The sequence below is a fragment of the Globicephala melas genome, chromosome 13 (genome assembly GCF_963455315.2).
Source record: "Globicephala melas chromosome 13, mGloMel1.2, whole genome shotgun sequence".
In the NCBI taxonomy this organism is placed as follows: domain Eukaryota; kingdom Metazoa; phylum Chordata; class Mammalia; order Artiodactyla; family Delphinidae; genus Globicephala; species Globicephala melas.
The window spans coordinates 4,563,340-4,587,109 of record NC_083326.1 but is presented as its reverse complement, the minus strand read 5'-3'; the positions used below and the strand labels follow the sequence as shown (position 1 = coordinate 4,587,109).

The 23,770-nt window shown below is 36.0% G+C and overlaps 1 protein-coding gene across 2 annotated transcripts in view; it reads left to right on the top strand.

Annotated features, from left to right (window-relative positions):
• Positions 1-23,770, top strand: part of SMAD2 (SMAD family member 2) — a 96,164-nt gene that overhangs the window by 40,442 nt on the left and 31,952 nt on the right. Inside the window, exons 3-6 of one of the 2 annotated variants that reach the window (XM_030867875.3) lie at positions 17,613-17,702; positions 18,752-18,945; positions 19,754-19,888; positions 22,247-22,321. In XM_030867875.3, coding sequence (XP_030723735.1) covers positions 17,613-17,702; positions 18,752-18,945; positions 19,754-19,888; positions 22,247-22,321 — 494 coding nt within the window. The remainder of the gene's footprint in view (positions 1-17,612; positions 17,703-18,751; positions 18,946-19,753; positions 19,889-22,246; positions 22,322-23,770) is intronic. The other variant, XM_060310224.2, reaches the window with a different exon arrangement.

The following is a 23,770-nucleotide window of genomic DNA, read 5'->3' as shown; positions in this document are numbered from 1 at the left end:
AGGAGATTTGACCCTTGGAAGAAGCAAGTGACATGAGGTGAATTTTCTGTTCTTATAGCTTTTATCCATGCAGAATGTGCAGGGTAGCTACAATTTCAATATGAAACCTGCCTTTTCTGTCCTGAAGAACCAGAGATCAGAACAACCACAGTTGCTGAAGAGTGAGAGGAGAATTCTGGCATGGAGAGAGCCACAGAAGGGGAGCCCCACATTTTCCTTAAAAACTTTGCTGAAATCACTAGGGTGGTGAAAAATTAATTGGAATTGTTCAAAGACAGAGTTTGAGTGTGAACAAGTTAATTGCCTGCCAAAACAAGAACAGTTAACACTTAGAGGAATATAACAGAATCTAGCATCTCCATCATGTAACGTTCACAGTGTCCAGCATACAGACTTTAAGTTACTCAATGCATGAAGAGCAAAGAAAATGTGACCCTTTCTCAGGAGGAGACCAATGGAAACCAACCCTGAGACAACCTTCATGTTGGAACTACCATACAATAAATTGACAGACATACCATGTTTGTGAATTGGAGCACTCAGTAGTATTAAGTTAGTTCTCTCCCAGTTTAATCTGAATCAAATCAATCTCCATCAAACCCTAAAAATATATATGGTTTTCATAGAATGTACAAACTTATCCTAAAATTTAGGACCTAGCATGTCCAAAGCAATCTTGAAAAAGATCAGCAAAGTTAGAAGACTTAAATTATCTGACTTCAAGACTTTCTGTGAAGCCACAGTAATCATATATTGTGTTTCTGGCATAAAAACAAACAGGTAGATAAATGGGATAAAATAGAGAACCTTAAAATAGATACTTATGTGGTTGTTTGATTTTTGACAGATTTGCCAAAGCAATCCAGTAGGGACAGGAAAGTCTTCAATAAATAATACTGGGAGAACTGGATTCTCCATCTGGAAGAATGAACCTTGGCCCCACCTTAAACCATTCAAAAAAATTAATTCCAAATGGATCATAGTTGTCATCTAAAAGTTAAGACTATCAAGCTTGTATAGGAGAAGACGTTTGTGACGGAGGTAGGCAAAGGGTTTTTTTCTTTAAAGGATATGGAAAGCAATAAGAGGAAGTTGTTAAGATAGACTTCATCAATATTAAAAAAGTATTTCATCAAAAACGATTAAGAAATGAATAAACAAGTCATGGAGTGGAAGAAAATATTTGCAAAATATATTTCTGAGAAGGGGATTGTATCCACACTTTATAAAGAATTTCTGTAACTCAGTAGTGAGAAGAGGAATATCCTGATTTTAAAAATGGGCAAGAGATTGCTCATTTCCATCACAAAAGAAGATATAGAAAGGGCCACTGAGCAAATGGAAAGTGTGCAGTATTGTTAGTCATCAGGAAAACGCAGATTGTGAAACAGTGAAATACACTGCACAACCACCAGAATGGCCTATCGTGGGAAAAAAAACAACACATCAGTGATTGCCTTTGGGGGTGGGGGAGGGGATTACAGGGATTAACTGAGAAAGGGGTAGGAGGGAATTCTTGGCAGGACAGAGGGTTACCCAATTTATGTATTTGATAAAACTAACAAAATGGTACCATTAAGATTTGTTTGACACTGTAAATATTACCTCAAAAAAAGAGTGATCCGTGAGCTCTAGTTAACAATATACACATTCTTTAAGGTCTAGATTTGAAGTATCTACGACAGTTTTGAACGCATCAAAAAATAAGATGGATTGATAAATAGATATTGGGGCAAGGACAGCATGGCTCAGAGCCTTTATTGGAGTTTTCCAGGGAAGGAATGATAGTGCTGGGTAGATATGCTGAGTTAAGTTTAGGATTAGATACTTTTAGTAATTTTGGCCAGTCTCTGGACTGTAGGGCTGGTTCCTAGTTGTCCAGTACCTAGCCCTAGGGTGATTTAGGGCAGGAAGAATATTGGCTTGGTGTGTGTCAGAGTTTGATTAAACAGTTAGGGGTGTGAGCTCTGGATCGGTTGGTTTGTGTTTCAAAGGTGAGCTCTCAAGGGAGTCTCTTGCCACCTCTAGACCTGGGAGGGGTAGTCTCTCCAGGATCAAGGCTTCAAATGCCAGAGTATCAAGGATACAGAAGATAAGAAAACATAGTTAATACATGTTCCTATAAAAGTTTGAAACTACAGATTTTAAACTATCATTCTGCAGAAGTATACCTTTAAAAATTTAGACTTTTAAGCCAGCCAGAAGTGGATGTAAATCCTGGCTGTTACCTCAATAGCTTTGTGACTTTTTGAGGTATTTTTTTTTTTTTGCGGAGCACAGGCTCCGGACGCGCAGGCTCAGCGGCCATGGCTCACGGGCCCAGCCGCTCCGCGGCATGTGGGATCCTCCCGGAACGGGGCACGAACCCGTGTCCCCTGCATCGGCAGGCGGACTCTCAGCCACTGCGCCACCAGGGAAGCCCACTTTTTGAGTTATTTAACTGCTCACATTTATTTCTTTATATGAAAATAATGGTCATGTTAATTCACTTTATAGGGTTGATATGAGTATAAATTAGATAATACATATGAAGCACTTTGAACAGTGCCAGGTACGTAGCAGATGCTTAAATTAAATGTTGGCAATTTGCTTAAGTTTTCTGTAGCCAATGAAAATTTCTTAATTGTTCACTTGTATCCTTTGCTAATTCGTTAAGAACAAGGTTGTACCTAAAGCTCCTTTCTTGGTGATGGAGTGAAGGTTAAAAACTATCTGGAGGGGGCTTCCCTGGTGGCGCAGTGGTTCAGAGTCCACCTGCCGATGCAGGGGACACGGGTTCGTGCCCCGGTCCGGGAAGATCCCACATGCCGCGGAGAGGCTAGGCCCGTGAGCCATGGCCGCTGAGCCTGTGCGTCCGGAGCCTGTGCTCCGCAACGGGAGAGGCCACAACAGTGAGAGGCCCGCGTACCACCAAAAAAAAAAAAAAAAAGAACTATCTGGAGGTAGGCATTTTCTTTTTTTCCATTGCCCATCCCTCAGCTGTATAATGGTGTGAAGTGAAGTATACAGACACATGTAGTACATATACTTACAGAGACTTTATTTTTTTATTACAGCTATCAGCTCTTGATTCCTGTGGTGATATAAACTTTTAGTCTTACTAGTCATATACAAAATGGAAGGACTGATCTGTTATAAGTAGAAATAATGTTGAATGGGTGGGGCTTTCCTGGTGGCGCAGTGGTTAAGAATCCGCCTGCCAATGCAGGGGATATGGGTTCGATCCCTGGCCCGGGAGGATCCCACATGCCACGGAGCAGCTGGGCCCGTGGGCCACAACTACTGAGCCCGTGTGCCACAACTGCTGAGGCCCACACGCCTGGAGCCCGTGCTCGGCAACACGAGAAGCCACCGCAGTGAGAAGCCCGCGCACCGCAACGAAGAGTAGCCCCCGCTCGCCGCAACTAGAGGAAGCCCGCACGCAGCAACGAAGACCCAAAGCAGCCAAAAATAAATAAATAAATACATTTTAAAAAAATAAATAAAAACAGGAATGCTTTAGAAAAAAAATATTTTGAATGGGTGGTTGCAGATTATTCTGTAGCAGTCCGTGTTTCATGAGTACATCAGTAATCGAGCTGGAGCCTCAAGTGAAGTTTCTTTTGTTGAACCCTTTCATTTTACTCAGTGTTCAGCATTGCTTATATGGGTTTCCCCAGTGACAGTCTAGATCCTACTCCTTTTGATTTGTAGAAGAAATATACTCTTTAGACAAGAAGTTCGTGAAAAATAATGAATTAGTAAAACACAATGAGGCTTATTACTTTTGACACTGGTGGTTTAGCTGCTGCAGTAAATTGTGCAAATACTGTAGGGACAGTACAGCTTGTTTAATGGTTTATATGCTTCTGTGGTATGAGCCTTCAAAGTCAGTGTTATTTTCTTGAGCTTAGTTCACATTACTTCTCTTCTATCTCCTGATAACAAGTATACAAATAAATATACGTCCTTAATTCAAAAAGTATATTAATTAACAAACAATGTCTGTTTGAACCAAAGTTCAAAATGTTAATGTAGATGTGTGTATAAAATACCTATACATATATATGGTTGGTAAATTGTACACTAGATTTTAAATTTTAACTTCAGTTTTCAAAGGTTTATTCTTAGATGAAAAAAAGCTTTAATGGTTTTGCTGATAATTATTGTAAAAGTGATTACAGGGCAATTCTATAAGGATTTCTTCCAGGTTTACTACAAAGTCATCTGGTTAGTCCAGTGGTCAACTAATATACTATATGCCATTTTTTTTTTTTTGGCAGTTTGGTGTCCTGATGATTTTAATAGCTGTTCCAGCCTCTTTTTCCCAGATTTTTAAAATTCAGTCTATGTAAGCAAGAAAGTTTCACAGTTGATAATCTGCCTTTAAGAAATTGTGTTTCATGCAAAGGATTGGACTTTGCATGGTATTCTAACATGGACATGCTTGCTCATCTGTCTGTGAATTGATGCAGGGACAGCATCGTAGATGACTTACGGGCTATTACATCTTATTTCAACATAAATTTATAATCTATGTTAATTGCATTGATGAACAATATCAAATTTTTATCAGGCAGGTAGAATTTATCTGAGACCAATTTTGTTTTTAACCAATTAGCATGGTATTTTTTAAAACTAAAGAGTTTTTAGACTGTCCTAAAGTCAGATAGTCAAATTTAGGAGATGTTGAGCTAATGTGTATGGGATAGTGCTATCACTGTAGTTAATTTTGTAATTAATAAAGTCTAATACTTTCTTTAGGATATGTGGATTTCACCTAGCAGGTATTTTTATGAGTTTAATGTTTTCAGACCCATCCTTCTCTTCCTTACTACTTGTCAACAGCTTGGTGTTGTGCAGGTTGATACGTTTCACGTTCAAGTAACGTATAGACATTTCTTGTGGACTTCTCTTAATGTTGTTTAAATGCTTATACATTTATTTATTTATGTTTGGTTGTGTTGGGTCTTCATTGCTGCTCACGGGCTTTCTCTAGTTGTGGCGAGCGGGGGCTACTCTTAGTTGCGTTGCGCGGGCTTCTCCTTGCGGTGGCTTCTCTTGTTGCGGTAGGCGCACGGGCTTCAGTAGTTGTGGCACGTGGGCTCAGTAGTTGTGGCTCGTGGGCTCTAAAGCGCAGGCTCATTAGTTGTGGCTCACGGGCTTAGTTGCTCCACGGCACGTGGGATCTTCCTGGACCAGGGCTTGAACCCATATCCCCTGCGTTTGCAGGCGGATTCTTAACCACTGTGCCACCAGGGAAGCCCTGTTTAAATGTTTAGAAACATAATTTAGTGTAAACTTATGCTTATCAAAAGGTTGATTTATACTGAGTTCTATAACCAAGAAAATTCTAACATCAAGTTAATGATTTGTTAATTTTGATTTTCTGTTTCCATTGTGATTGTGCTGCTGAATGACTAAGGATCTTTTGAGGCCAGCATACTACCATGTGCCCTGTGTTGCTAAATTCTCTACCTCTTTTCTCTAAGCCTACTATGAAACATAATTTATTTAGCACATCCTGATATCATTTGGCCTTTTTGGGGTGATCTCATCATTTACATGTTAAGTCAATCTCTCTACTTACCTTTGGTGCTGAGGTGATTGTCAAACCCAGATCCAGACCCAGACACCGAGATGATGCAGGCGAACAAGACTAGTGCTTACCAGGTTATCCAGAATATGTGTTTAGAAGATTTATGTAAAGTTACTATTTACTCAGAATAAAAATGTAACTTAAAAAATTATTGTAGGAACCAAACAGACCCTTGAGAGTACTATATTTGAGGTGCCCAGGGATCCCCAGGTTTTAGTCACAGAAATGCTGATGTAGGTGGTGAGAAAGTAAAAGCTCAGAAAGCTCTTGGTGGAGTGGAGAGCATTGTTGGACAAGAGTGGGCTGGAATCCTGGCCCTGCCACTTGTTAGGAATCTGACCTTGGTGAGATTGTTTTACTATCCCTCTGAGGCTCGGTTTCCTCAAATTGAAAGTGAGATAATAATGCACAGCTTGCAGGTGATTATAAGGTCCATAATATATTTAAAGTCTTACATAGTACCTGACATGTAGTAGCTAATTTATGAAGGTAATTGCTATTACATATTTCATTGGTTTTAAGGTGCACATTTTTTCACTTTGGGGTGCATCATATAAATAAATTTTGAAGTTTTTCCTTTTAAGTTTAACACAAGATAATGTTGCATTTTAGATTTATTGAAATAAGGAATGTGCAAAAGACTTTTATAAAATAGTTGTTACAATCAGTGCTATTTCTCTAACATTTTTCCTGGGTTTGTTTCTTTTAATATCTTTTAGGAACTGTACATACTTGCAGTTGTAACTTGCCACTCCTTGTGAACAAACTGAAAACCTGAGAGATCCATTTTCCCCACTGTTGTTTAATGTATTATGATTTAGTGTGCCTAGGAACGTTGTGGTCCAGTTTTTATGCTATAAAAATATTAATTTAGTCACCAGATACCTTGCTTGCTAGGTGGTAGGTATACAAAGACCTTTGGGAGCTCAAGGTCTTATGGGGATTATTTTCCCCATAAATAAAAACTTTGGTTAGTAAGAATCTTTAAGGAAGAGGGAATGATTAAAACCACCTGATTTAAATCCCCTAGACTGGGCTTCCCTGGTGGCACAGTGGTTGAGAGTCTGCCTGCCGATGCAGGGGACACGGGTTCGTGCCCCGGTCCGGGAAGATCCCACATGCCTTGGAGCGGCTGGGCCCATGAGCCAAGGCCGCTGAGCCTGCGCGTCCGGAGCCTGTGCTCCGCAACGGGAGAGGCCACAACAGTGAGAGGGCTGCGTGCCGCAAAAAAAAAAAAAAAAAAAAAATCCCTTAGACTACTAGGTCTTAAAAATTGACCTGATTTGCTAGGTATACCTAAAAAAATTAGTAATTAAGTCAAAAGGTGGCTAGGAAGGGGCTGTTGACATAAATACATGTGCAAGAAAATGGGTACCAAAGGCCCATGTTATATAGAGAGGACATTTTGCTAGAAGAGAATAAACAGGGCTCAGGCTGGCATTTTATTACCTCCTTTAGTGATGCCCAGAGTGAGCTGAAATGACGCAGAATAGGAAATAACAATCTGTACTTCTTAGTTATCTAAGGTTAGAAGCATATCTTTTAATAGAAATGTCAAGACAACTTGACTTACATTTTATTCTGTGGCAGTATTATTTTGTTTGATTTGTTTAATTTGATAAAAGGCAATACATTCACATGGTTTAAAAATCTGTATATGTTTTATGCGTACATGCATACATAAAAACAACAAACAAACATCGAAAAATTTACCCTTCCCTCCCTCTCTCCACCTCAAGTAACTCCTGTTCATGGTGTGTGTGTGTGTGTGTGTCCGTCCCCATATGCATGTGCAAATACTTAAAGTTTTAATTGTCCTTTTTTACACAGAGAGTAGCTTACTAAAATATTGTACATTTTTTTTTCACTTAATTTATATTTTAGAGATCTTTCCTTATCAGTTCTTAGGGAACTTTATCGTATACTAAATAAACATATGAATTTTTTTTGTTGCTACTTTCCATTTTGATTATTATTTCATTGTCTGAAGTTCTTCTTTTTCCTTGTTTGTATTTTTAGGTAAAATTTTCAAATGGTAAAGTACACTAATCATAATGCTTAGTAGGATTAGATCTGACAAATGCATATACAGTGTATCAAGATACAGAACATTTCAATCACCCAGAAAGTTCTTTCATCCTCTTTCCCCCGAGAGGCAACCACTGTTGAAATTTTTTTCACTTCCAGTTTGTTTTGCCCCTTCTAGAACTTTATGTAAATGGAATCATTCAGTATCTAGTCTTTCATGTTCAGCTTCTCTTGGTCAACTAAATATTTATGAGATTCGTCCGTGTTGTGTGTTCTTCTTTTTCCAGATGTTTTGCTTTTCAAGATCTTTTGCATTTCCATATATGTATTAGATCAGCTTGTCAGTTGCTATAAAAATACCTTGCTGAAATCATGATTGTAATGGATTTGAAAAAATAGAGCAAATATTATTAGGGAATTAGGGAAAATGGACATCTTGAGTCATTTAATCTAATATATTGTATTCCTTTATATACTTAGGCTTATTTAATATCTTTCAGCAAGATTTTTAGTTGTTAGTAAACAGGTCTTACACATCTTGCATTAATTAAACCTTTTGTCTAAGTATTTTATGTTTTTGACACCATTGTAAATGGAATTTAAATTTTTAATTTTCAAATAGTTTATTGCTGTAATAGAAATATAATGGATTTTTATAAGTTGCCATTAAATCCTACAACATTGCTAAATTCACTAATTAGTTCTAGAAGTTGCTTCAGAGACTTTCTGTGTAAACAATTATGTCATTGTTCAGAAAAAGTGTTTTTATTCCTGCTTTATTGATTATTGACATATGAAAAATATAAGTTTAAGGTATACAGTGTGATGATTTGATACACATATATATTACAGAATGATTACCACAATTAAGTTAGTTAACACGTCCATCCCCTCACATAATTACCTTTTCGTATGTGTGTGGTGGTAACTTTTAAGATCTACTTTCTTAACTTTCATATATATGATACAGTACAGCCATACCTTGGAGATATTGTGGGCTTGTTCCAGACCTCACAATAGGACAAATATCTCAATAAAGTGAATCACTAGGAATTTTTAGCTTTCCCGTCTATACAAAAAGTTACGTTTATGCTATGCTGTAGTCTGTTAAGTGTGCAATAGCATTATATCTTAAAAAATAAAAAGTGTACATACCTTAATTTAAAAATACTTTATTGCTAAAAAAAAAGAATGCTAGCCATCATCTTAGCCTTTACTGAATAGTAGTCTTTTTGCTGACGGAGAGTCTTGCCTCGATGTTCCTGGCTTCTGACTGATCGGAGTGGTGGTCCTGAAGCTTGGAGCAGCTGTGGCAATTTCTTAAAATAGGACAGCACTGCAGTTTGCCACATCGATTGACTCTTCTTTTCACGAACAATTTCTCTGTAGCATGCAATGCTATTTAATAGCATTTTACCCACAGTAGAACTTCTTTCAAAATTGGAGTCAGTCCTCTCAAACCCTGCTGCTGCTTTATCAACTAAGTTTATGTCATATTCTAAATCCTTTGTTGTCATTTCAACAACCTTCACCATATCTTCACCAGGAGTAGATTCCATCTCAGGAAACCACTTTTTCTGCTCATCCATCAGAAGCAAATCCTTATCCGTGAAAGTCTTATGAGATGGCAACAATTCAGTCCCGTCTTCAGGCTTCAATTCTGGCTGTTTCCACCACATCTGCAGTTACTTCCTCCACTGGAGTCTTGAACCCTCAAAGTCATCCACGAGGGTTGGAATCAAATTCTTCCAAACTCCTGTGAATGTTCTTAATGGCAGCTAGAATGGTGAATTCTTTCCAGAAGGTTTTCAGTGGACTTTGCCCAGATCATCAGAGGAATCACTATCTATGGCAGCTACAGCCTTACGAAATGTATTTCGCAAATGATGAGACTTGAAAGTCAAAATTACCCCTTGATCCATGGGCTGCAGAATGGATGTTGTGTTAGCAGCCATGATAACAACATTAATATTGTTGTACCTCTCCATCATTGCTCTTGGGTGACCAGGTGCCTTGTCAGTGAGCAGTAAAAATTTGAAAGGAATCTTTTTTCTGAGCAGTAAGTCTCAACAGTGGGCTTAAGTTATTCAGTAAACTATGTTGTAATGCAGGCTTTGTCATCCAGGCTTTGTTGTTCCATTTATAGATCATGGGCAGAGTTGATTTAGCATAATTCTTAAGGACCCTAGGACCCTAGAATGGTAAATGAGCATTGGCTTTAAAGTCACCAACTGCATTAGTCCCTAATGAGAGAGTCATTAGGAGAGTCAGCCTATCCTTTAAAGCTTTGGAGCTAGGCATTGACTTCTCTCTAGCTATGAAGTCCTAGATGGCATCTTTTTCCCATATAAGGCTGTTTTGTCTACATTGAAAGTCTGTTGGTTAGTGTAGCCACATTCATTAGTTACCTTAGCTAGATCTTCTAGATACCTTGGTGTCACTTTTACAGCAGCACCTTCACCTTGCACGTTGATGTTACAGAGATGACTCATCTCTTTCCTTAAACCTCATGAACGAACCTCTGCTAGCTTCAAACTTTTCTTGTGCTATTTTCTCACCTCCTTTAGCCTTCACAGAGTTGAAGAAAGGGCCTTGTTTTGGATTAGGCTTTGGCTTAAGGGAGTGTTGTGGCTGGTGATTCGTATCAGCAGTAAGGCTGTTTTTGCCTTTTTTTTTTTAAATCATTTTTGTGTTCACAGGAGTAGCACTTTTAGTTTCCTTCAAGAACTTTTCTTTTGCATCCACAATTTGGCTTACTGTTTGGTGCAAGTGGCTTAGGTTTTGGCCTGTCTGGGATTTCAACATAACATTCTTCATTATGCTTCATCATTTCTAACTTTTGATTTAAAGTGAGAAATGTGCGAATCTTCCTTTCACTAGAACACATAGAGGCCATTATTGGGTTATTAATTAGCCTAATTTCAATATTGTTTTGTCTTGGGATGGGGAGGTGGTGGGGGCAGAGATGGCTGGTAGGTGGAGCAGTCAGAACACATACAGCATCTTAGATGGGTGTGATTCATGGTTCTCCCAAACAATTGCAATAGTAACATCAAAGATCACAGATCACTATAAAAAATATGATAATAATGAAAAAGTTTGAAATATTGTGAGAATTACCAAAATGTGACATAGAGGCATGGAGTGAGCAAATTCTGTTGGAAAAATGGCACCAGGAGATTTTGCTTGACTCAGGGCAAATCTTCAATTTGTAAAAACAAACAAACAAACCCAAATACACAATATCTGTGAAGCACAATAAAATGAGGTATACCTGTATTGTTAATTATAGTCACCATGTTGTACGTTAGATCCCCACAACTTTTAGTTCATCTTTTGACCTACATCTCCCCATTTCCCCCATACCCCTGACAACCACCATTCTACTTTATATTTCTTTGAGTTTGGCTGTAAAAAAGCAGTTTTATTTCTTCTCTTTCTAATATTCTTTCTTTTTCTCGCCACTGGCTACGACCTCCAGTACAGTGTTAATTAGAACTATATCATTGTTGACTAAAATTAAGTCATTAATTTAAAATATTTCTTCTTTCTAATATAAACATATAAACATTTAAGCAATAGCCTTTAGCCCCCCTTTCCCCAATTTTTTATATTGTGGAGTCCTTATCATATAAAGTATTTTCTACTTTATTTTGTCATTTCTTCTTTAACCCATGGGTTACTTAGATGTATGTTGTTAATTTCCAAATATTTGGGACTTTTCTAAGTATCTTTCAATCATTGATTTTTAATTTAATTCACTTATGGCCAAAGAACATAATCTATAGGATTTCAGAGTTTTAAAATTGACTGTCCTCAGCATGTGGTCTCTCGTATTTTTTTTAACCAAGAACGTCACAATATGTAACTCAGAAGTAAACTCAGTTTAGATCTCTGTAGATTATTCATTCATTAACGTTCAGTTGATACCTAATAATGCAAACCATTTGTCTGAAATAGTTCATTGATCTTAGATCATTGCCCGTTGACTCCAGATAATTATTGATCAGTTTCTCTTGGATCCCGGTGTTAAATAGAGGTGCCTCAGGCCTAAAGGGAAGGCAGAGGTAGTAGTACTCTTGTCTCACTCTTATTCTGTGCTTCTGTTTAATGCCTACAGTAAGCATGGAGCCTTTCTACTTTTATCTGTTTTATATAAAGGAATTCCCCATAAAGTTCACTCATTTATCAAGTATTTTTTGAGTCACTGTTATTGTGCTAGATCCTATCTTGTCCTTTGACTTTGTTCAGAAAACACTGACTATACCATAGGATCCATGGATGACTTCTCATTACATGCCATTCTTTTTTAAATACATAATGATGAAAACTGATAGAGTTCCCTTGGGAGGTCTTGAACTACATGTCCCCATACACAAAGACTAGAAGGGAAGAGAAAATTGTCCTAAGTTTGGTCTGGTTTTTTGAGTGATGTAATTTGAAAGCCATTTCTGGGAAGAAATTAGCATTTCTAGAAAAATTTAGGCAGTTTTCTAGCCTCTTCTAAAGAACCAGGCACCCACCCACCCACCCACCAGCTGATTGTCAGGCACTGTTTTGCTCTCTTTTAAATATTCCATGTGCACTTGAAGAGGATTCTATAAATGTCAGTTAGAAGGTGGTTGATAGTATTGTGCAGCTCTTCTATGATACATAGATTTTTTTTTCTTTGTAGTGTGACTGTCCAAAGAGTTACTGAGATTACTCTGATGGCTGATTTGTTCATTTCTTCCTTTAGATCTGTCGGTTTTTGCTTCATGTATTTTGAAACTGTATTTTTAAATGCTTACAGGATTGTTAATGTCTTCTGATGAATTGTCCCTCTTAATGTCTCTTTTTACTTTGGTAATATTCTTAGACTTGAAGTCTTATTTCTGGTACTATGCTTTATTAAACTTATTGCTTGTATGAACTTTGTATTTCCACTTTTGTATTTTCAGCCCATCCATATATTATGTTTAAAGTACATCTTTTTTTGTAGACATTTTGCATCCTGTATTCATTCTGACAAGTCTCCGGCTTATTGGAGTATGTGGTGTATTTATGTATAACATTATCGTTGATGGGTTGGACTTACTCTTTGTTTTACTCTTTACTCTGTTTTCGGTTATCTGTTTTTTGTTCTTTTCTCCTTTCTTTCCTTTGGGCTTATTTTTTAGTATTTCATTTTAGTTTGCTATATGCTCTTTAGTTACTCTCTTTTGCCCTTTGTGTGTGTGAGGGGGAGTTGCTTTCACAGCGACAATATGCATCTTTAGCTTTGCAATAATGTAGTGGTTTTTAAACACCTCCTGTTGCTTCTGCTGCCATTGTCATAAATTACACTACATGCTTTTAGAGTTACAGTTTTTTTCTGTAGTTGGTCATATCCTTTTTGTAGAAATTAAGAGACGAACAGAATATTATCTTTCATATTTACTTACATACCTATACTTGCTAGTTTTTTAAAAAATTTCCCCCGATTTAGAGTTTCCATCTGTTGTCATTTCTCTTTATCCTGAAGAATTTTCCTTTAGGCATTTCTTTGTGCAGAGTCCGCTAGAAGTCTCTCAGTTTTTGTTTATCTGAACACATTTTTGTTTTGACTTCTTTTATGAAGGATACTTTTGTTGATTATAGATTTTAGGTTGAGGGTTTTGTTTTTTCCTTGCAGCTCTTTAAAGCTGCTGTTCCATTATCTCCTGGCTTCCACTGTTTCTGATGAGAAATTGCTATTCACGTCTTTATGCCTTTACATGTATAGATTGCTCTGGTTTGGCTGCTGTCAAAATTAAACAAAACTGCACGTTGTTGGTTAAAAGTGGTAAAAACAGATTTTATTCAGTAACCATTCCAGCAGGGGTAAGATCTGAGCCCAATTTCCGATTTGCACAGAGGTGACTGGGAGAATGAGGGAGTAGCAAGGGGTTAATGAGTGGGGTCTGGAACAGAGTCAGGGAAGTGAAAAATTACCCAAAAAGTGGGTACGAGGTTTGGTCAGTGTCCATGTGATTTAGGCCATCTGTGTCTGCTAAATGGCATTTATCGGAAGTTAGACTTCTGCCTTCCCTCAGAGGGCAGACTGGAAGATGGAGACCCCATTTTTCCTGGTGATTGGTTACATTTCAAAGGAATGGTTTTCAGGTCCTCCCCTTCTGAGTTGTAGGAGTCATGTGTACATTTCAAAGAGACAGGAAGGATTTACAGTTGTAAGCTTTTTAAATAGATGCACTGGGAAAAGGAGGTCAGGGGCCTATGGACCAGTATTGGCTGGAACAAATGGTTAATTCTTTTGGCAGCCTTGAGCTTTTCCAGGCAGGAGCTCAGTAGGGTCTGGGTCACACCAGGGACGAGGCCTTAGGTTGCTAGAAGCCATGTTAGAGTTTGGTCAAGTCTCTAACTGCAGGGGTTTGGATGGAGTCCTTTGTGCCAAGTTTTTATGCTTCTCACCAGCTTAAAGATTTTCTTTTCATCTTTTGTTTTTAGGAGTTTGACAGTGATATTCCCAATATGTTTTTGGTTGTTTGTTTTGTATTTAAACTGCTTGGTATTCACTGAGTTTCTTGGAAGTTTAAGTTTAGTTTTTCACTGAAGTTGAAGATTTTTCAGCCATTATTAATTAAAAATTTTTTTCTTGTTCTTGCTTCCCCTCTTTCTGGGACTGCACATGTTACTGAGACTGTTTATTTTGTTATTCAGTCTTTTATTTCAGTTCTGATTAGATAACTTCTATTGATCCATCTTCAAATTCACCAACTCTTCTGTCTTCTCCAACCATCAGGTTAATTTTTAATTTCTGATTTTGTAATTTTCAGTTCTAGAGTTTTCATTTAATTTGTTTCTATATTTTCCATTACTCAGCTGAGATTCCCATCTGTTCATTAAGTCCACGAACATATTCATAATAGTTACTTTAAAATTCTTGTCTGTTAATTCATCTTGGGGGTCTGTTTTTACTGGGGGTAACATTTTCTTATTTCTTCTCATGTTTAGTATTTTGTGATTTTTATACTGGATATTTGGGACAAAATATTTTAGAGACTAAATTCTCTTATCTTTCTCTGAAGAATGTTGATTTTTGTTCTAACAGATAGTTTTGGGTGACCTCAGAGTCCAAACTGCCTCTGAGAAAAGAAACAGCTGAAATCTCAGCTTAGTTCTTTCAGACTTTTAAGCACTGGTTTTCAGCAGGCCTCTGCAGTCTCTCCCACATGCATAGTTTAAGGGTCTGGGCAGAGTTCATACCCCTATTCAGATTTTTTTTTCCCTTCGTGGCTTCCGTCATTATGGGATTTCCCTCTTCTCTTTCCAGCCTTTCCAGCAGCCCCAAATCCACCCTCTGATTCTGCAGGTCCTTAAAACTGCTGTTTTCTGCTTAAGGTCTAGTTGCCCTGGGTAGCTTACACTGTGGGGTGCCTTTGGATATAGAGCCACACAAATGCAGCTCGCATCCAGTGCAGTTCCCCCCTTACAAAGGCTGACTTCCCTTCAATTTGTATCTGTTTTTGGTCTCTCTCCACTGTTATCAAATAGTTGATTTTATTATATTTTCAAATAGTTAATTTTATTATATTTTGTTCAGAGGCTCTCATTTTTATCCAAAGGAAGATTTCCCTGATTGAGGCTACTCTACTGGCAGAATCTCTGTTCTGTTTTGTTTGTGTATTCTTTTGTTAATTGCATACTATTTCCATTACTGAGGATTTATAATGTGTTTCAGGATCTGGTAATGGCCAGTTTCTTCTTTGTCAGAGTTTTCCTGGTCATTCTTGTTTATTTTGATACATTATATCTCAGGTAATTTTATCAGGGTCTTAAACAATTTTTTAAAATTTTTATTGAGTGCATCAGATATATAAATTTGACAGAACTGATATCGCTATGATGTTATCTTCCTGTCTAGGAAGATGTATGTTTTTCTCTTTGCTCAGTTGATTTTTGTGTTCTTTAGTAATAATTAAAATATTTCTTGGTGTAGTTTTGACACATTTATAATTACATTTATTCTAGGTGCTTTGTATATTTTGTTATAAATTGATTCTTTGAAAAATTTTCATATATAAACAAGGAAATATTTTACTTGATAGAAGCAAATTTATTATTTTTAAATAAACTTTCCAATTTGTGTGAGAGAGATTATAATGATCAGTAGAACTGAGGCTTAAATATACCTTGTGATGGCAGTGGGAAAGTGGCCGAGTTAGAGTTGGGATTTAGGTCTTTCTGCCTCTAAATCGATTGCCTGTTTTTAACAACTACTGCTTGTTGTTCTCTGATACATTTCAAGGCTTGAATAAAGCACAACTTAAGCTCTTCATGACCTATTACATTTTGGTTCTCATGTCAGTTCCAGAGTTAACTTGAGTGAAATGTTCATTTTAGTCTCATAAGAGCAGAATAGCCTCATTATCTACTCTTTTATCAATCATTTTCCTCAAATTATTTTCAAAGAGAGAAGAGTAAGATGCATACTGTTCCTTCTGAAGTTTAAATTTGGATTCATAAGACTCTAGAATTTAGTTGATTTTATTGTTTTAAACTACATGGTGCTGTATGTTTCCAGTAGATATTTGATAAATATCCGAATTAAAGGACCATTTATGTGATGGTTGTTTAGTCAGTACACCTTTGGGAAAAAAGGAAAGGTCTGAATTATCCTCCAGTTTGGTTTTTTCTGACTTTTGTCGTCTGAGAAGTGGAAGTTAGAAGCCTAAAAACCAAGAGAATCTGTAAAATGTCTCAGAAAGCTGCTGGAAAGTGTCTGAAAATGTATTTTTAAAAACCACCCAGTATTATACTTACTGTAGCCTCCAAAGCACGGCGTGAAATGTTTCTGCAGCCCAGTGACTGTGCAGAAGGCCCTGTAGCCCTGAAGCCCTGAAGCCCTGAAACCCCGCAGCCCACTTGATGTGTTGTCCAGCCACAGGAAGACAGCACTTTTCACCAGTGCCCTTTGAAATGCTGATTGAGTTAGCTCATTAGCAAAGTATACATCTGGAATTTAACCAGTTGTTTAATTTGATTTTCAAAAGTTGTTTTGAAATATTTCTTTCTCTTCCTTTAAATTTTGATGATTTTGTAATATGTAAGAAATGGAATAGAGTTTCAGAAATTATCTTTTGACTCTAATTTTAAAAGTATGACTTAGTTATAACTGAGACCCCTTTGGCTGTCATTAGTTCCATTCCAGACTGTTTTTAAGCACCTGTTCTTTTCTCCTTTTCTTCTCTTCTCCCACAGATGAAGTGGTAGCAGGGAAAATAGGCAGACTTATCTCTGGGCTGCCCTTGTTCTGGAAAGAAATGTGGAAGAAAAATTTTGAGATCTTTCTGGTGTATGCCTTTCAGGTGTATTAATGAGAAAAACTAGATAGAGCAACTTTGTCATATTCATACTATCTTTTATGAATTTTGTCCTTTCACGTATCTTTAGTCCTCATAGCAATTTCTTAAAACTTTTAAGGTAGTATGCTGCACTAGAATGACTTCAAAATCCATTTCCGTGTCCTTTACAGTAATAAGAGAGCAATAATAATTTTCAGTAAAACTGAATATATATGTATCTCAAACAAATAACCTGGAAATCTTAACTGTGGGTATATGTCTATTTCAATTGGAATTTTACCTATATTAAAAATACTAGTTGACATCCATTTTTAGATGTTTTGTTTAAAAACTGGGTTATAAAATGAAGCACTGTTAGTAAGGCTAATGGCATAGGATCCTTTGTTGTGAGTAGAAGAAATTGGAAAAGGCATAGGTATTGATTTCATTAAGCTAGAGAGCATTGGTGTTCACATTTTAAAAACATAATCATAACTTATCTGGAGTCACATGTTCCATTTTATTGGCTTCCTTCATATAGAAAATATAGAAACCAGCACTACATGCCTGTGAAAAAGTGAAGCAATGTATATTTTCTGGGTGAAGGAAGTATTCTGTACATTTTCCATGTTTTACATCATGGTAATTTGAATAACCATGCTTCCATGTTCACATCAATTTTTTGTTTTTCAATTTATGCACAGCACTTGCTCTGAAATTTGGGGACTGAGTACACCAAATACGATAGATCAGTGGGATACAACAGGCCTTTACAGCTTCTCTGAACAAACCAGGTGAATATTCTGCCCTCTATCGAATCCTAGAGATCTTGTGGGAGGGAGGGTGTTTTGTAAAGACCTATAATGGGTTGCTTAGTATAATTTTGCCTTGGATGTTTCCTTAATGTAAAATAAGGCATGGCATTTAAAATAACTGCTTGCCAGTATTAAAAATATATTAAATGTTTCAGCTGATGTTTTATCAATGAAATTCTAGTTTTGAATCTTTTTTAAATTATTGCATCCCCTAAAGAATAGAAACTTTGATAACTATATTCTCATTTTAGTGTGAGGTTAGATTATAATCTGTCGTTGGCCTAATTTTTAAGTAGATACATAACCAGTTTTTTGCTAAATTTCTTGCTATCATCTAAATCTCATCTGTATACTAATAAGCACATACTTATTTACTGAACCCCTTATATCACAATTAATGCCAGGCTAACTCGTTTTTATGTTATCTTTTTTTTATCACCTTATTCTCTTTTTTGAGCATATTGGTATTGGTCCATTTCATCTCATCATATTCATCACCATCTGCATTTATGTGTGAGCTGTGTAGAAATATACCTCAGTACTCAAAGCAATCACAACTGGGTAATGAGTTACATTAGTTTTAGTAAGTTACTTTTACATCATTGTTGGTATTTATCATTCTTCACACTAGTTCCTTTTTTTGACAATTCTGTCACCTACAGAAATAATGCCCTTAAAAGCCTCCCTAAATAAGAGTTTGATTCACTAAAGATGGAAGTTGTTGACAAAAGTTTTTCAAGTATAGCTATATGATACTTTTTTTAAAAAATCACTTTTTCCCCAAGCGGTTACCCGTTCATTGACATTTGAGTCATTTATGTAGCATATTTATAAGAAACATACCCTAGTGTTGCTGCTTACTTTTATATGAGATCCATTAGATAACACATTTTTCTTCCTTGTACTCACTAAAACTAACTAAACGTCTGTCATTCCTTTCTTTATGCTCTTATTGTACTAATTTATCTCAATTGAGAACATTTTTTTTTTTGAAGTTCCCACCTGTCTTTTCCCTTGCTTCCCAATAGGTCTCTTGATGGTCGTCTTCAGGTATCTCATCGGAAAGGACTGCCGCATGTAATATATTGCCGATTATGGCGCTGGCCTGATCTTCACAGTCATCATGAACTCAAGGCAATTGAAAACTGCGAATATGCTTTTAATCTTAAAAAGGATGAAGTATGTGTAAACCCTTACCACTACCAGAGAGTTGAGACACCAGGTAGGAAAAGTAGATTTTTTCCCCTTGTTTTAATTAAATGCTTGAACTTAAGTGTATTAGGTACTCTTATACCTAATTGACCCAGGGAAATTTTGGTATAAAACTAATAAATTACCTTAAATTCAGTATATTTTTTTGGCAGTAATTAAAAATACTTTTAAGTTTTTTAACACATGTTATGGGAAAATATATCTTAGAGGGAAAGATATCTTAGTTTCTTGGAATAGCAAGCATTTCACATCAAAATACATGTCTAGGAAATTCTAATCCCACAGATACACAGTCTGCTTAGAACTGAATGATATGTCTTATTACTTGTCTGCTGTACTACCTGTTTTCAGTAATTTTGCTCTTTGTTTTTTTGATGTACTTTAATGACATCATTTGCATCTAAGCAGTTCGGTAAAACTCATAGCAGGACTTTCAATTTACTTAGCTGTATACTTGAACTGTATACTTATACTGTATACTTGAAACTAAAAGAATACAGCTATATTTTCAAAAAATACCCCAAATCTGATTTTACAAATGTTTCTGCAACCTTTCCGATGAGGATTTATGAACTTCTGTGGTAATATAATATTACCAGGATCACTTTGTCCCCAAAAGTACAAGATAAATTGGAACTTGGAGATTTAGATTGTGGACTATGACAAGTTAAAATCATAATCAGGTTTGTCAATTTCTCAATAGCCAAATAATGCCAAGTAGGTGGATCCTAAACTTCAAAAATTAATGAAAACTTTTAATACAGGTGTCACCCTCCCCTTTGCTCTGCCATTGACTTGGATTTCTTTTACTCTTTTAGTTTTGCCTCCGGTATTAGTGCCACGGCATACTGAGATCTTAACAGAACTACCACCTCTGGATGATTATACCCACTCCATTCCAGAAAACACTAATTTCCCAGCGGGAATTGAGCCACAGAGTAATTATATCCCAGGTATTTTTGCCTCAGAATCTCCTAAAATTTGGGATAGATACAAATTTTGTTCATAAATGTTCAAGTATTAATAAATTATGGTTTGGCTTTTTACAATTTTTAGTTCTACAGACAGCAACACGTATGTTGTGCTGAAAATCAGAAAACCTCTGTTTTAGTTGTTTTTCATCTGGGACTCAGTAATGCTGATAAATAAATGAACTGCATGGTTCTCAAATTCTGCTCTATTATATTATATGTCCAGTAATATCCCATGATATGGAAACTACTCTTTTAGTTTTCACTGTTTGTTAGGACAACAGCTAATAATTTCTTCCTTTTTTTTTGTTTTTTTTTTCCTAGCACAAACTAAAGGTAAAAGATTGAGCATTTAGCTATACATAGGATTTTTTTAGTGTCTTTTTTCTCCTTGTGTAATATTTATCTATTCCGCTGTTATGTTTATTTTATACAACTGAAAATATGTAAGGAACTTGGAGTTTCAACTACATTTAAAAAATTGCTTTGTCTCATCATGGAAATAATGCTTGTTCATTGGAGATAATTTTGAAAACATAAGGAAAAGGAAGGATTTTTAAAAATAGCTGATTTTAAGGTTAGAAAGTGTTTTCTGATTATTTTAATGCTTTTTTCTTTTACTACTGTTCTATTCCAAAAGAGGATTTAAAGCTGTTTTTTGCGTAGCTGGGAAACCAACATTTTGAAAAGTTAGGACAGGGCAAAGATGTTGTGGAGAGTGGAGGCCAGGGTGAGGGGAAGGAGGATGAACAAAGGGCATTTAGTAGGGAGAAGAATTTGACTGGAAGTGGTTACGTGTGGGTTGTGGGTAGTGTTTTGGGTGAGGGAGTACTTAAGTCTCTGATCACTGGGAATTAGTATAATTCAACAATACTTAGGAAACTGAGGTGTAAGCATACACTCTTGTAAGACACCTACCCAATAATTATATGGAGGGTGTTAGAATGTTTAGTGGCTTTCACTTGTGGAGATGTTTGGGCTTATTTTCCCTGTCGTCTTTACTTGTTTAGATTTGGGCATTTTACAAAGTAGAAAATCACAAGTGGATTACACCTATCTGCTTTTCTGGACAGTGGGGCTTTACCCAGCTCCAACTGACAGCAAAACCTTGGGATTCGCTTTTTATTCCATCGCGAAAGAAATTTTAACATTTCCTCGAAAACACTAGTACCTTTGTTGTTTATTATTTTATAGATAACTAATAATGGAGAAAAATGAAAAAAGATAACATATTTATCAGTTCAGTATTTCTTCCTCTTTAGACCTTTGAGACATGAGTGGTTAAACTGGCAAAGCTCAGCTCTTTTTTTTAATTTGCTTTAACTTTTAAAATAGCACGTAATGGTATTTATTCTTATTTTTGTATTCTTTGTTGTTCGAGTGTATGAAAGAATTTATTTTATTCTCACATTAAAAATTTTGGGGTACTGACACTTAAAAAGAAAAGTTTGATACTTAAGTTAAAATTTATAGTTAGCTTATTGAAGAGAGATTATAAAAAGTTTATGAAGGAAGCCTTTAACCCACATCAATTAAACTTATTTTTTCCTCCTTGAAATTATAATTGGTAAAATTGTATAAATGTTTTTATTTTACATGAAGTTTATTCAGATATTCAGATGCTTCCTGAATATAAACATTTTGTTCATAAACCATATTGGAAATGGCACATTAGAATCTTAAGTATTTTCAGGAAGTAGTTTGCCTCAGTTTTGTGTAGCAGTCTGTATTTGAATTTAATTTTCTGCCTCAAGCATTCAAGATTTACTGGTTAGCAATCATGGAGCAATATACTTTTTAGGTAGAATTCAAGCTAGACCATTCCTGAACTATATTACCATATTTTGCCCTATAGAACCTAATGTAAGATGTAAGCCTGTATTATTTTGTAATCCAAAATCTTGTTTGCCTGTGTTGTGTGTCCTTTAATCATCTCTTAAGTACCCATCCATGATGGCCATTAGGTTAAAAAATAATCATAATTATGGGTACTAGATTCTTTGAAACATACCGATCAGAACTGAGGCATCTTTGAAGTTATGTTTTTGGCTCTTGCCCCAGAAAATACACATATGACAATGAGCCAGATATGTAAATAATAGCTAAGAAAATATGCACAGAGAGCTCAATTATATTACAAGTAAGTTTTAAGGATTCACCTATAAGGTTTGGATCAGAACCTGAATCTTAAGCCCTCAGTATCCAATATTGCTTTTTATAGAGATGTTATGTAACATTCCTATGTTATTTGGAGTGATTTGTTGGTTATCTTTGGTAGCTGGGAGAAAAGGCCATGAGATTAAATTGAACCTGTACGTGATTTGTTCTAAACTTTTTTAGAAACGCCACCTCCTGGATATATCAGTGAAGATGGAGAAACAAGTGATCAACAGTTGAACCAAAGTATGGATACAGGTAAAAATATTTTTGAAAATTCCTCAGTAATTAGATACACATTTTTGCCTTGTTGGAAACTCACTAGAGTTATTCATAACCCTTACATTTAGAGAAGTTGGGACATATCAAAAAAAAGAATCATCTTGATTTAATAATCATATTTGAATCATCAGAGAGAGGAGTCAGTGAAAGATTAACGTATGCTACTCTGCAGAATAATTGTTAGAATTTTCTCTTATTAGAGTAAACAAATAAAAATGGGAGAACACTCACTTTTCTTTTTAAAATATTGATATTCTGTGCTTCTGTTTAAAGTTTTAGGTACTCTATGAATAAATGTCTTTGTGATGAAAGATTCTAATTAATTATCCCAATAACAGACTTTCAGAGGAACTTGGAAGTAAGAGATGGGGATCAGCTTTTCAGTGCTCTTTTAACTTACTAGTGAGTTCTGAATTATAGTAGATTGTTTACACAAAATGCCTTGTATATTGTACCTGACCTAATGCAATTAATTTCTAATATTTAGCTATCAGCTTAAAACACAGTGAAGAAAAAATTGACGTGTAATAGATATTACACACATCAAAGCTTTAAAACAGTTGTTATGTAATAAAATGTATATAACCCATCAGAACTAACAGGTCACCAGTGAAATAGCTGTGATGTCATTGTAATTGTATGTTTTGATCTATTTCACCCTGGTTATATCTTAAGGATTGGACACCTTAATATCACAACCTCCCAAATTATAGCATCCGCTTTTCTACACAGTTTATACTAAAGCATTCTGCAGTTATGATAATCTAAGTTATTTTTTACATGGTGGGGGCTGGGGTGGTTGGCTTTTACAATAATTCTGTTGTTTAAATTCTTCCATTATTTAGACTCCCAAGTGAGGAAGTTTCTGCTATAGCTAATCATACTTATAGCTTTTCAAAATAGTAGATAACCAAGAAAAGTAGATGATGATCATTGGAAATAATGTATGTTTTTAAAAAAAAATTTTTTTTTGGCCGTGCAGCTTGTGGGATCTTAGTTCCCTGCCCTCAGCAGTGAAAGCGCAGAGTCCTAACCACTGGACCTCCAGGGAATTCCCTATATTATACATCTTAATGCAAATATCTTACGGCAAATGACATTTAGATTTCCGAATATATCTTCCTAAGAAATGCATGTGTGTCAAAGAACTGTATTCCTAAATCAGTCATGTTGATGGACAGTTGCTACTGTGACACTTAGAAGTGAATGCCAATAAAAATATGCCCTAATGACATCATTAATCATCAAGGAAATGCAAATCAAAACCATAATGACATATCACTTCACACCCTCTAGAATGGCTATAATCAAAAAGGGGGGAAGTCTCAATGAAGATTGGAGAAGTTGGAGTCTTCATATGTTGCTAATGGGAATGTAAAATGGTTCAGTTACCTTGGAAAGATTTGCTATTCCTCAAAGTTAAAT